The 12,733-nt window shown below is 64.9% G+C and overlaps 2 protein-coding genes across 5 annotated transcripts; one reads left to right on the top strand and one right to left on the bottom strand.

The window, feature by feature from the left end:
- Positions 1-1,490: 1,490 nt before the first annotated feature.
- Prrt1b (proline rich transmembrane protein 1B) lies at positions 1,491-3,310 on the bottom strand. Its single transcript, XM_090329398.1, has 3 exons — positions 2,780-3,310; positions 2,281-2,418; positions 1,491-1,640 (listed from the first exon to the last, which is right to left on the bottom strand). Exons 1-3 carry the CDS (start codon positions 3,308-3,310, stop codon positions 1,491-1,493), a joined length of 819 nt encoding a protein of 272 aa, XP_090185524.1.
- A 5,973-nt stretch (positions 3,311-9,283) lies between these two features.
- On the top strand, positions 9,284-12,297 carry Uck1 (uridine-cytidine kinase 1). Of its 4 annotated transcripts, none has more exons than XM_090330839.1 (7): positions 9,288-9,466; positions 9,613-9,772; positions 10,129-10,225; positions 10,371-10,444; positions 10,530-10,624; positions 11,531-11,579; positions 12,022-12,297. In XM_090330839.1, exons 1-7 carry the CDS (start codon positions 9,359-9,361, stop codon positions 12,201-12,203), a joined length of 765 nt encoding a protein of 254 aa, XP_090186965.1. In that variant the 5' UTR covers positions 9,288-9,358; the 3' UTR covers positions 12,204-12,297. The 4 variants fall into 4 exon arrangements, with proteins under 4 accessions (XP_090186963.1, XP_090186962.1, XP_090186965.1 ...); XM_090330838.1 differs by having other exon boundaries at positions 10,302-10,444; XM_090330837.1 differs by lacking the exons at positions 11,531-11,579; positions 12,022-12,297 and having other exon boundaries at positions 9,284-9,466; positions 10,530-11,168.
- The last annotated feature ends 436 nt before the right edge of the window (positions 12,298-12,733 follow it).

The following is a 12,733-nucleotide window of genomic DNA, read 5'->3' as shown; positions in this document are numbered from 1 at the left end:
ATTCCTTGGTAACGCATACATAGAAAAGCTGAAGTGGGCTGGGCGCGGTGGCTCACGCCTGTCACCCTAGCTACTCAGAAGGCTGAGATCTGAGGATCGTGGTTCAAAGCCAGCCCGGGCACTAAAGAATAGGAGACTTTTTATCTCTAATTAATCACTAGAAAACAGGAAGTGGGGCTATGGCTCCGGGGATAGGGCAGTAGCTTTGAGCTGAAGAGCTCAGGGACAGCACCCAGGCCCAGAGTTCAAGTGGCAGAGCACTAGCTTTGAGGAAAAAGCTCTGAGTTCAAGCCCCAGGACTGGCAAAATAAATAAATAAATAAATGTCTTCCTTTGGATCCCAGGTCTTTTCTTAATTGACTATATTGCCAATAGTTATGCCTGGAATTGAGATTCTTTCCCACCTTTAACCAGTGATTACTACAGATTCGCGTGTATTTATTTTATCCATCCAGCCACTTGACTGGTTTCTCCTCGTCTGCCCCCCCCACACCCAGGACTTCTCGACAGCCCATGGGATTGTTGGTCTCTTCTGGTTTTCACACTGCAGATTCTTTTAGTCACCTGGAAACACACCACCCACCCACCCACCCACACGGAGCACAGCCGCAGCAGGGAAGGGACATACCGTGGAGCTCTGCTGGAGTCTTCCTACCTCCCACTTGCGGTGGCTGTGTCCTCGTTAGCATCTCTAGGGAGTGTCTAAGTCTGATAACTCGGAACTTCTGCTCCAGGCATCAGAGTCTGCCCTTTTTGGAGATCCCCCAGCACTCTGGGGTAGAGGGCGCTCCCATTGGGATTGGCTCCACGGCTGGAGCCTGTCAGCCAGCCCATCTCCTTCTCGTCTGGAGCCATCACCTAGGCTGCGGTCCGGCTTCCTCATTCTGGATGGAGTCCTGGTCCCCAGAGATGGTGGCTGCCTCTCCCCCTCTCCAGAATAGGGAGGCGCTGGGCACTCCCCACTTTGGGTGCCTTCACCAAACAGAGACCCACTTGATCCCTTTGGGCAATAAAGGGAGAGACAGGGAGCGAGGGCCTGGTGGCAGAAGCAGAGGCAGTGGGAGGGGACAGGCAAGTCTCCCCAGGGGAAAGGAGACTGGGGGGAAATGGGGGAGCCTTCGTGGCGCCCTGTGGCATGGCGTTGGCCAGGCAAGGGAGGCTGCTGCGGGAATCAGTGTTGTTCTCCAGTGTCCTGGCCCTCTGTGTGTGGGGGCAGCACGAGACCAGGAGCTGCCAGAGGACGGCTGGCGTCCCCCTCCTCTCTGCCCGGCAGGGCAGTCCCTGGCTGAGCTAGACAAGGCGGATCCTTCCCCGTGGTGCTGAAGGCAGCGGCGCGCTGGTCCTCTGGAGGGCGGAAGGCAGGAAGAGCATTTAGGCCTTGGTGGGTGGCCTGTGGGCAGGGGCACCAGCACAGCTCTCCTCTTCCCCCCTGGCTGCCTGTAGGCAGAGACTAGAGTCACAGAAACAACCTGGCCTGGCTCCTGGCACCGTCAGGGGAGGTAGAGGGCCACCACCACGTATATAACCCAGCTGGTGGACACAAACACCCCGAAGAGCAAGCTGAAGAGCACCAGGGAGCGAGCCTTCCGTGCCGCCTCCTCGGCCTGCACCAGGTCCCCCCTGCTCAGGGCTGCACGGGTCTGCAAGACAGAGAGGGGACACCGGACACAGCTGGGGACCCCAGGTCCCCCCTGCTCAGGGCTGTACGGGTCTGCAAGACAGAGAGGGGACACCGGACACAGCTGGGGACCCCAGGTCCCCCCTGCTCAGGGCTGTACGGGTCTGCAAGACAGAGAGGGGACCCCGGACACAGCTGGGGACCCCAGGTCCCCCCTGCTCAGGGCTGTACGGGTCTGCAAGACAGAGAGGGGACCCCGGACACAGCTGGGGACCCCAGGTCCCCCCTGCTCAGGGCTGCATGGGCCTGCAAGACAGAGAGGGGACCCCGGACACAGCTGGGGACCCCAGGGCACTGACCCATGAGCTCAGGGGCCTCCAGTCACCTCACAGCACCCCCACTCTGCAGACAGGAAACAAAGGCTCCAGGGGTGAAGGGTCCTACAGCTAGAGGCGGAGCCCAAATGAAATTCAGGGGCGGCAGAGGCCCCGAGCCCCGCCCCAGCCGTCCTGCCGGCTGCCCACCGTCCCACCCTGGGGACGAGCGCAGGGCCTGCAGGCACCGGAGCTGGTGCATCGGGCGGGAGCCCGCCAAGAGGCTGGACGGGAGGCGTGGCGGGAGCCGTGGAGCAGCGGCCCCGAGCCGGGCGCGAGGCCCCTCACCTCGTGGGAGTAGACGATGGCCACGAGCCCGCTCAGCAGGCAGCAGAACAGGGTCACCAGCACCGACTCGGCCATGCAGTCCCGGGGCGGGGGCGCGCGCTGCGCGGCGGCGGGGCCCGGCGGGCCGGGCACCGGGAGCTGCGGGGCGGGCTGTGAGCGGGCGCCCGGCGGAGGGGCCCAGGGGGCGCGGAGCCCCGGCCGGCCGCGCTCCACCCCGCCTGCCCCGGCCCGCTGGACGTGGGCTCAGGCCGGGCGCCACCACCTGAACCACGGCGCCGCGCCGGGCTTTAGCTGGCGGCCTAGAGGTGAGCGTCGCCCGGGAGAGCTTGAGGGTCCACGGGCGCCCGCTCCCCCAACTCCCCCTCCAGGGCGCCCCGCCCCCTCCTCCCTCCTCCCGGCGCCCCGCCCCCTCCTCCGTCCTCCCTCCTCCCGGCGCCCCCCCTGCCCTCCTCCCTCCTCCCGGCGCCCCGCCCCGCCGCCCCTCGCGGCCCCCGCTCACCGTCGGAAAGGGGAAGGCGGCCCCGGGCCCCGCGGCGGGCGGCGGGAGGAGCGCGGCGGGCGCGGGCTGGAGCAGCACCGGCACCTGCGGGAAGGGCGGGAACACCAGGGCCACGGCCTGGGGGTCCGGCGGCGCGTAGGGCGGGGGCTCGGCCTCGAAGCCGATCGGGGGGACGCCGCCCGCCGCCGCCTTGGGCCCCAGCCTGGCGGGCGGCTCCGGGGGCCCCGGGGCGGCGGCGGGGGGCGCGGGGCCCTCGGGGGCGGCCGCCTCGTCCTCGCCCTCCGCGGGGTCCTCGTCCAGGGGCTGCGGGCGGCGCGGGAGCTGCGGGAGCGCGGGGTCCTCGGCGGGGTCCTTGGCGGCGGCCTGGGCGTCCGGACCTGGGGCGGAGGCGGACGGTGAGTCCCGGCCCGGAGCCGGAGGACGGCGCGCGCTGGGGCGCGGAGGTCGCAGCTTCTTCAGGGCAGGCTGGGGCGGCCGCCGCGGAGAGAGCCGGGGCCGCCACCGAGACCACGGAGACAGCCGGGCTGCCATGGAGACCACGGAGGCCACGGAGACCACGGAGACAGCCGGGCCGCTATGGAGACCATGGAGACCACGGAGACAGCCGGCCCCGCCACGGAGACCACGGAGACCATGGAGACAGCCGAGCCGGCCATGGAGACCACGGAGACAGCCGGGCTGCCACGGAGACCACGGAGACAGCCGGGCCCCGCCACGGAGACCACGGGGACAGCCACAGCAGAACAGGGCGGGAGCAGGGGTCCAGCCACAAGGTCCACACCCCGTGAGAACGAACGGGCACGCGTGCACACATCCACACTGGCTCATACACATGCATACACACTCATCCATGCACTCACTCATCCACACACACTCATCCACGCACTCACCCATCCATGCACTCACTCATCCACGCACTCACTCATCCACACACACTCATCCACATACACACACTCATCCACGCACTCACTCATCCACGCACTCACCCATCCACGCACTCACTCATCCACGCACTCACTCATCCACGCACTCACTCATCCACACACACTCATCCACATACACACACTCATCCACACACTCACTCATCCACGCACTCACTCATCCACATACACACACTCATCCACACACACTCATCCACGCACTCACTCATCCACGCACTCACTCATCCACACACACTCATCCACGCACTCACCCATCCACGCACTCACTCATCCACGCACTCAACTCATCCACGCACTCACTCATCCACACACACTCATCCACATCCACACACTCATCCACACACTCACTCATCCACGCACTCACTCATCCACGCACTCACTCATCCACGCACTCACTCATCCACACACACTCATCCACATACACACACTCATCCACACACTCATCCACGCACTCACTCATCCACATACACACACTCATCCACACACACTCATCCACGCACTCACTCATCCACACACACTCATCCACGCACTCACCCATCCACGCACTCACTCATCCACGCACTCACTCATCCACACACACTCATCCACATACACACACTCATCCACACACTCACTCATCCACGCACTCACTCATCCACGCACTCACTCATCCACGCACTCACTCATCCACACACACTCATCCTCCACATACACACACTCATCCACGCACTCACTCATCCACGCACTCACTCATCCACGCACTCACTCATCCACATACACACACTCATCCACGCACTCACTCATCCACGCACTCACTCATCCACACACACTCATCCACGCACTCACTCATCCACATACACACACTCATCCATACACACTCATCCACATACACACACTCATCCACACACACACACACTCATCCACGCACACCCACATGCGTGCACATCTTTTCAAAAGGAACCCGTGGCCGGGGCTGCTGGCGGGGCTGCGGGCTGCGATGCCCAGGGGAGGAGCTGCGGGTTTTGGGGTTTCACGCCAGACTCCAGGCCGGAAGGGAGGCGCCGGCACCGGAGCTGCCAGCCTTGGGCAGAAAGTTTCGTGGACTCCAGGCTCCAGCTCACCCCAGAAGGATCAAGGGACGGAGACGTGGCGCTGGGGCCGGAGCGGGCAGAGCCGCCTGAGCACCTGGAAGCGGGCCGGCAAAGCCGCCTCTGCTCGGGACCCCGGGTCCGGCCCGTGCCGCCCCCACGCCCATCCTTCCCGAGGACGAGCTCCGTTAGACGGGGGAAGCTGGAGCCGGGGACGGAGGCCGAGACGCGCTGGTGAGCAGCCGGGCCGGTTCTCGGGTTCCGACACCCGAGCCTGCGCCCCACATCCCGGCGGCCCCGGTCCTGGGCCGCCCTGGCTCAGAGGACGCCCGGCGCCACGTCCACCGGCCAGGCCGCCGAGGCGCCGTCCCCCCGCTCCCGCCTCGGTCCCCGCCCCCCGGACACCCGCGCCCCGTCCCCGCGCCGATCCCGCCGCTCCGGCTCGGTCCCCGCCCCCCCCCACATCCACACCCTGTCCCCGCCGCTCCGGCCTCGGTCCCCGCCCCCCGGACACCCGCGCCCCGTCCCCGCGCCGATCCCGCCACTCCGGCTCGGTCCTCGCCCCCTCCCCCGGACACCCGCGCCCCGTCCCCCCGCTCCCGCCTCGGTCCCCGCCCCCCCCCCGACACCCACACCCCGTCCCCGCCGCTCCGGCCTCGGTCCCCGCCCCCCGGACACCCGCGCCCCGTCCCCGCGCCGATCCCGCCGCTCCGGCTCGGTCCCCGCCCCCCCCCACACACTCGCACCGGCGCAAACTTCAGCTGGGGCCCAGGAGCAAAGTCGCCCTGCCTGGACGGGGCCAGAGCCCGGCGGGAGAGGCGCAGACCCGGGCTGCGTGGGGACCCGCACCCCGCGCCTCCCGTCCTGCTTGGGGCGCCCCCCGCCCCCGGGTCCGAGGCTCCCGCGCGGCCCCGGCCCCTCACCTGCCTCCATGGCCCGCGTCCTCGCTGCGCTGCGTCTCCCGCTCCGCGGCCGGCTCGGGTTTCCCGCCGCCCTGGTTAATAATTCACCGCCGGGGCTGCGCTGCGGGGCCGCCCTTGACCCCGCCCGGGGGACCCGCCCGCCTCCTCCGGCCACGAGGGCCCCGGGAGCCCCGAGGGTCAGTGGGGTCCCCAAAACGTGCAGGCGCCGTGCCGAGGGATGGATGAACTCCGGGGAATGAAAGCGAGGGCGAGTCCTCTGCTGTGCGTGCGCGAGTGTGTGTGCATGCGTGTGAGTGTGCGTACGTGTGAGTGTGCGCGTGTGTATGTGTGTGTGCGCGTGTACATGTGTGTACGTGTGCGCGCGTGTGAGTGTGTGCGTGTGAGTGTGCGCGTGTACGTGTGTGTGCGTGTGTGCGCGCGTGTGTACGTGTGTGTGTACGTGTGTGTGTGCGTGTGGGTGTGTGTACGTGTGTGGGTGTGCGTGTGTGTGCATGCGCACACACCTGTTCGGGGAGGGCGAGGGGAGACACCCACACGCACACACACACGTACACACACACGTACACACGCTCCAGAGAAGTCAGACATGTGGTCAGTGTGTTGCAGTGAGGTTAGTTGGAACTTTGTTTCCCAAAATGTACCTGAAGCTGGTCCCAAAGCAGCCACCCGCGGCAGGGACAGGCACAGAGGAAAACCCCCAGGCAACAACCAGAAAGCCCAGGAGAGGTGATGGGCCAGCATGGGTTCAGTGGCCCGAGACCCCTGTTGTTTATTGGGGAGGAGGTGGCAGGGAAGCTGGAGGAGGAATTAAATTCACCCAGAAAGCAATAACCTGGTTATTAATGAATGCACAGCTCCCATTCAGCCTGTAGAGTGGTCTAGAAAGCTAATGTTAATATTTAAAAGGGGTTGTGAGCAGTGAAGTACAGCTCTAATCCATGCACTCTGGAGACTGAAGAAGAGGACAAAAAGTTTGGGGTCCAGCTGGGCTGTTACCAACATTCTATCTCAGAAAGAGACAAAAATAGCCAGGTGCCAGCGGCTCATGCCTGTAATCCTAGCTGCGTGATGCTGAGATCCGAGGACCATGGAGAATCTGTGACCCTCTTTTTGTTGGTCATGGGGCTTACACTCAGGGCTTAGGCAATGTCCCTGAGCTGTTTTTGCCCAGGGCTAGCACACTACCACCTTGAGCTACAGCTCCACCTGCGTTTTCTGGTGGTAAACTGACGATAACAGGGTCATGAACTTTGCTGTCCAGGCTGACTTTGAACTGCGATCCTCTGATCTCCACCTCCTGGGAAGCCAGGATCACATATGTGAGCCACCAGCACCCAGCGCCATGAGATGGCTCTTACTTGAAAAGCACTGAACTCCTTACTTGAATCCACAGCTTAACTGAAAGCAAGAGGGAAGTTTGGCTTCCCTGCCTCCATTTTACTTCCAGCTTTTTGCTGGTGAATTGGAGATGGACTCACATAGACTTTTCTCCCTGGGCTGGCTTTGAACCTCAATTCTCTAGATCACAGTTTTGTTGTTTGGGGGGAGGAGGCGGTCTTGAACTCTGGACCTGGACACTGCCCCTGAGCTCTTCAGCTCAAGGCTAGCACTCTACCCCTTGCGCCCCAGCACCACTTCTGGTTTTCTGGTTGTTAATTGGAGATGAAAGTCTCACAGACTTTCCATCCCTGGCTAGTTCAGATCTCAGCCTCCTGAGTAGCTAGGATTATAGTTGAGTCACTAGCACCTAACCCACTCAAGTTTTTATTTTATTGTATTTTGTTTGCCAGTCCTGGGCTTGAGCTCAGGGCCTGAGCACTGTCCTTGGACTTTTTCAAGGCTAGAGCTCTACCACTTGAGCCTCAGCACCACTTCCAGCTTTTTCTATGTATGTGGTTTCAAGGAATCGAACCCGGGTCTTCGTGCATGCTAGGCAAGCACTTTAACCACTAGGCCACACTCCCGGCCCCCACTAAAATTTTTAAAGAGGTATAAATACGAAGTAACAGAAGCGATAAGTCCAGGGGGAACTAGTAAAAGAGGAAAAAGCAAGCCCAGCTGGCCCTGAGTAAGAAGGGTGAGGTCCGCAGGCCTCAGCCTCTGGGTCGTTAGGATACTGCAGATAAGAATCTCGGATTGCCTGTCCATTCTGGCCTCGAGCCACCGTCCTCCAGACCTCGGCCTCCGGAGCAGCTGGGGTCCCGCGGGGACCTGGCGTTCTCCTGGGGATCACTGGGTACCACGGACTTCCCGCCGGGTCGGAGGCCTCAGCCTGTGCCCGCCGCCTGTCTGTCTGGTGTTTCAATCCGTCCTGCCTCTCAGATGGGCACCAGGCGGCAGGCTTTCCCCGAGCCCCGCGCGGTCCCCTCCTCCGGACGCCCTCGCCCCGCTCCAGGGCCTGCTCGCGTCCCGGCCCCGCGGAGGCCGCCCTTCCTCGGCGTGGCGGGGCCCAGGCCATCCCGGGGTACCGGGGTGCGAGGGTGGCGTGGCCGCGCGGCGATCCTCACACCCGGCGGCTGGGGCTACAGCCGAGGCCGCGACACCAGCGCCCAGCAGCGCCCAGCACGACTCCAGCTGCCCAGGCCGCCGAGGCGGGGCGGCTGGCGCCCTCAGTCCCCTCCGGGCCCGGGTCCCCAGGCCCGGCCGGTCCCCAGCCCCCGCACGGTTCCCGGACGCCCCGGGACGGTCGGGGACGCTGGAGGCGGAAGCAGAGACCGGAGCTGGCGCGGACCTAGCCCGGCTTCGGCCGCCCTCGGAGGGCAGAGTATACGGCCATCGATTCGCCCCTGCCTGGGGTCCGGGGCGGCCGCAGAGCGGGGCCCAGGCCCGCAGGGGCGGCGGAGGCGAGCTCTCCACGACCCTCCGCGACCTACCAGACCTCCGTTCCCAGCTCCTCCTCCGCCCCGCCCACCGCCTCCGCCCCGCCCTTCACATCGCCCACCACGCCCCCACCGCCTCTGCCGGCCCCTTCACATCACCACGCCCCCACCGCCTCCGCCCCGCCCTTCACATCGCCCACCACGCCCCCACCCCTTCACATCACCACGCCCCCACCGCCTCCGCCCCGCCCCTTCACATCAACCACGCCCCCACCGCCTCCGCCCCGCCCTTCACATCACCACGCCCCCACCCCTTCACATCACCACGCCCCCACCGCCTCCGCCCCGCCCCTCACATCACCACCAAGGCCCCACCGCCTCCGCCCGACCCTTCACATCAACCACGCCCACACCGCCTCCGCCCCGCCCCTTCACATCACCCGCCACGGCCCCAACGTCTCTGCCCCGCCCCTTCATATCGCCCCGCCCGCACCGCCTCCGCCCCGCCCCTTCATAGCACCACGCCACACCCCTCCTCCATCCCACCCCCTCCGCCTTCCCTCCACCTTCCCCGCCCCACCGATCGACCCGCCCCTCAGTTGGCCCCGCCTCTCCATCCCACCCCCTCAGACCTCCGTGGACTTTCCCAGCTCTCTCCCTTCGCCCTGCCCTTCCTCCCACCTCCTCCGCGTCGCTCCGCCCCCTTCGACCCGCCCCTCCGCCTCGCTCCGCCGGTGCGCATGCGCCGCCCCCACCCCCGGAAGCGCGGTGCGCGCGGCCTCCGCCCCCAGCGGCCGCCGAGGGTCGTTGCGGGGCGGCCGAGCTGGACATGGCTTCGGCGGGAGGCGGCGACTGCGAGAGCCCCGGGCCCGAGGCGGAGCGGCCGCAGCCGCGGCCCTTCCTGATCGGGGTGAGCGGAGGCACGGCGAGCGGCAAGGTAAGGCCGGCCGCCTCCGGGGCCCGGGCCGGGGTGTGCGGGACGCCGGGCCTGCCGCCCCCTGCTGCGGGGCCGGCGGGGGCCGCGCGCCCCGGGGCCGCGCGCGCGGCTCCGGTGCCACGCCGTGTCCGTCCGCCTGTCCGCAGTCCACGGTGTGCGAGAAGATCATGGAGCTGCTGGGCCAGAACGAGGTGGACCACCGGCAGCGCAAGCTGGTCATCCTGAGCCAGGACCGCTTCTACAAGGTGCTGACGGCGGAGCAGAAGGCCAAGGCCCTGAAGGGACAGTACAACTTCGACCACCCGGGTACGCCCGGGCCGCCGGGCCGCGGGCCCCACCGCACCTCACTGCCCAAAGGGCCGGGGGCAGAGTCTGCCCCGGGCGTGGCCAGGGGGAGGGTGATCCAGGGCCCTGGCCTGGGAGGAACTTGTCAGCCGCGGGGGCGCCTCTCGGGCGCTTCCCTGTCCCAGGGAGGAAGGCCTGGGGAGCCGCTGTGCAACTGCAGGGTCCCGGGCAAAGCTGAGGCCCGAGCTCGCGGTCCCCAGGCCTGGCCAGGGGCCCCGCCACAGCGCGGTGAGGTCTGCAGGGTGCTCGGGCCCCTGCCCCAGCGCCCCAGGGGACTGGAGTAACCCGGAGCCCCGCGCTCTGCTCCATCTTTACAGATGCTTTTGATAATGATCTGATGCACAAGACCCTGAAGAACATCGTGGAGGGCAAAACCGTGGAGGTCCCCACCTACGATTTTGTAACCCACTCAAGGTGAGGTGTCCCCCTGTCATCGTAGGCCCGTGTGCCCTGGGACACCAGCAGGGCTCACCGCTCACTCCCCGGGCAGGTTGCCGGAGACCACGGTGGTGTACCCTGCCGACGTGGTTCTGTTTGAGGGCATCTTGGTGTTCTACAGCCAGGAGATCCGGGACATGTTCCACCTGCGTCTCTTCGTGGACACGGACTCGGATGTCCGGCTGTCTCGTAGAGGTAAGGTGGTGCGGGACTGCGTGCGTCCTGGGGGAGCTGGGGCCGGTGGTGAGGCTCCCGTGACACCCGGCTCCTGTCACTGCAGTGCTGCGGGACGTGCAGCGGGGCCGGGACCTGGAGCAGATCCTGACGCAGTACACCACCTTCGTCAAGCCCGCCTTCGAGGAGTTCTGCCTGCCGGTACTGCACTGCCTGGCCACTCCACCCTGCCCCCCCATCCAATCACCACCTCCTGCTCAGCCACACCCCAGTGTTACCACACCTGCTTCCCGCCCCACGGCAGGCCTCCCACGTGCTCCCAGTGCCCCTCTGATTCCTCTGACACACCTGAGCATGTGCAGTGTCTACCCACAGAGCAGCACCACCCCAGGGCATGAAGCTTTGCTTTGCTCACTGCCCTGGTGGTGGTTCCTGGCCTCCAGGCCGCCCAGGCCAGACTCTGAGGTCGCTGCTGGCTTGCACAGGGGAGCTCACTGTCTGGAGAGAGAAATGGAAGTGTGGGTCTTCTCTGTTGTAAAGATAAAGTACTTTGCTCATTTTTTGAGTGTTTTGGAGATGGGCTATTACTAGATAACCCAGGATGGCCTGGAACTTGTGATCCACCCGCTTCTGCTTGCCCAGTGTTGGGTACCAGACCCGCACCCCTCACCCAGCTAGGGTTGTGCCTTTTAGAAATAAAAAGGCAGCGCAGACAGACCAAGATTCATAGAAAAGGGGGTAACCGTTCCGTAAGACTATGTTTGTGACATGTGGCGGTGTCCTCTAATCCCAGCATGGGCGAGATGGGGTAGGATAATAGTTCCAGCCCAGCCTGGGCTCCATGGTAAGACCCTGCCTAAAAAAGCAGCAAGCAAGCCGGGCACAGGTGGCTACACCTGTAACCTTGGGAGGCTGAGATCTAAGGTCACCCCCTGCGGGTGGCCTGGCTTTCCTGTCTCACCCTTGGAGGTCACAGCTCACCCAGCTTGCGCCCACCTGAAGGCTGTTCTCTGCATGCTGGTGACACCGGCGACACCAGCATCTCGGGGCCTCCTGGGCCTTGATCTCTTGCACCTGCACCTCTTGAGAACACCTTCTGTTTTGCAGACTAAGAAGTACGCCGATGTGATCATTCCTCGGGGGGTCGACAACATGGGTGAGCTCCCACCCCCTGCCTGAATTCCTCCAGGGGCCATGGCACAGGGCTGCCGCCACCGTGAGCGACCAGCACACACTGGATATGTTGAACTGGTGGAGAAAGTGTGCTAACCAGGCTGAGTGCCCTGTTCTGTCCTGTGGGATGTGTGTGTATGTGCGCTGGTACTTGGGGTTGAACTCAGAGCCTGGCCCTCTACTCCTCAGGTCGCACCTCTGCTTCCAGCTTTTTGCTGGCTAATGGGGGGGGGGGGTAAAAGCCTCATGGGCTTTTCTGCCCAGGCTGACTTCCAGCCAGGTCCACAGAGCTCAGCCTCCTGAGTAGCTGGAACTTGAGCTGTGAGCCTCTGGTGCCCACTCTCATCATGCCGTTTTCCCCTGGGGGACGAGGGCCTGCTAGGTGGTGGGAGGGGACCCCTGAGCACCCCTCTGTCTTGCTGCAGTCGCCATCAACCTGATTGTGCAGCACATCCAGGACATTCTGAATGGCGACCTGTGCAAGCGGCACCGAGGAGGGGCCAATGGGCGCAACTTCAAGAGGACCTTCCCAGAGCCAGGGGACCACGCTGGGGTGCTGGCCTCTGGCAAGCGGTCACACCTGGAGTCCAGCAGCAGGCCCCACTGAGGGGCCTGGGTGCGGCTCCACAGCCGCCTGAGGTCGGGCCAGCTCTTCAACATGCAGCTGGCCTCCCGCTGGGGCCCCGGGTGGAGTTAGGAGCAAGCCTTTCTCCCAAGGGCACACCCATCCCCACAGGGCCAAGCATCATGGCCCGGCTCCTCTGGCTGAGGGTTGGACGACCTGCTGGGGTGCTGGGATAAACTCCACACCGTCAAGCCTGAGGCACTGCTTCCAAGGGCGTGCAAGGCCCAGTGTTAGGAGCCCACACTGAGATGTGGCACTCAAGTGGGTGCCAGGCTGGGGTCTATCTAGCAAGTGCTGGCCTGAGCCTTGGATTCCCCCCAGCCCGACCCTGCCAGAGGGGCCGGGAGCCCGGGTCTACGAGCACTTGTAAGCAGCAGCACGTGAGAGGGACTCCTGGGTGGCAGGGCAGCAGGCAGGACCATCAGGTCTGTTCTGGCTGGGCCTGAACCATCTCCAGTACAACTAGGAACACAGCGGCCTCCGCCCATTCAAGCAGCCACACCAGAGCACGC

Source organism: Megascapheus bottae, chromosome 3 (assembly GCF_031878675.1).
Source record: "Megascapheus bottae isolate mThoBot1 chromosome 3, mThoBot2.hap1, whole genome shotgun sequence".
Taxonomy (NCBI): Eukaryota; Metazoa; Chordata; class Mammalia; order Rodentia; family Geomyidae; genus Megascapheus; species Megascapheus bottae.
This window is presented reverse-complemented; position numbering and strand designations above follow the sequence as displayed.

What these genes read in the sequence shown, in the direction of transcription:
- Uck1 (XM_090330836.1), top strand. Translation starts at nt 9,359, where the DNA reads ATGGCTTCGGCGGGAGGCGGCGACTGCGAGAGCCCCGGGCCCGAGGCG. An exon ending in GTACAACTTCGACCACCCGG is followed by an intron (nt 9,773 to 10,128) that starts GTACGCCCGGGC and finishes CCATCTTTACAG; the next exon opens with ATGCTTTTGATAATGATCTG. An exon ending in GATTTTGTAACCCACTCAAG is followed by an intron (nt 10,226 to 10,301) that starts GTGAGGTGTCCC and finishes CTCCCCGGGCAG; the next exon opens with GTTGCCGGAGACCACGGTGG.
- Prrt1b (XM_090329398.1), bottom strand. Translation starts at nt 3,310, where the DNA reads ATGGCAGCCCGGCTGTCTCCGTGGTCTCGGTGGCGGCCCCGGCTCTCT. An exon ending in CCGCCTTCCCCTTTCCGACG is followed by an intron (nt 2,419 to 2,779) that starts GTGAGCGGGGGC and finishes CCCGCCCCGCAG; the next exon opens with CTCCCGGTGCCCGGCCCGCC. An exon ending in CCATCGTCTACTCCCACGAG is followed by an intron (nt 1,641 to 2,280) that starts GTGAGGGGCCTC and finishes TCTGTCTTGCAG; the next exon opens with ACCCGTGCAGCCCTGAGCAG.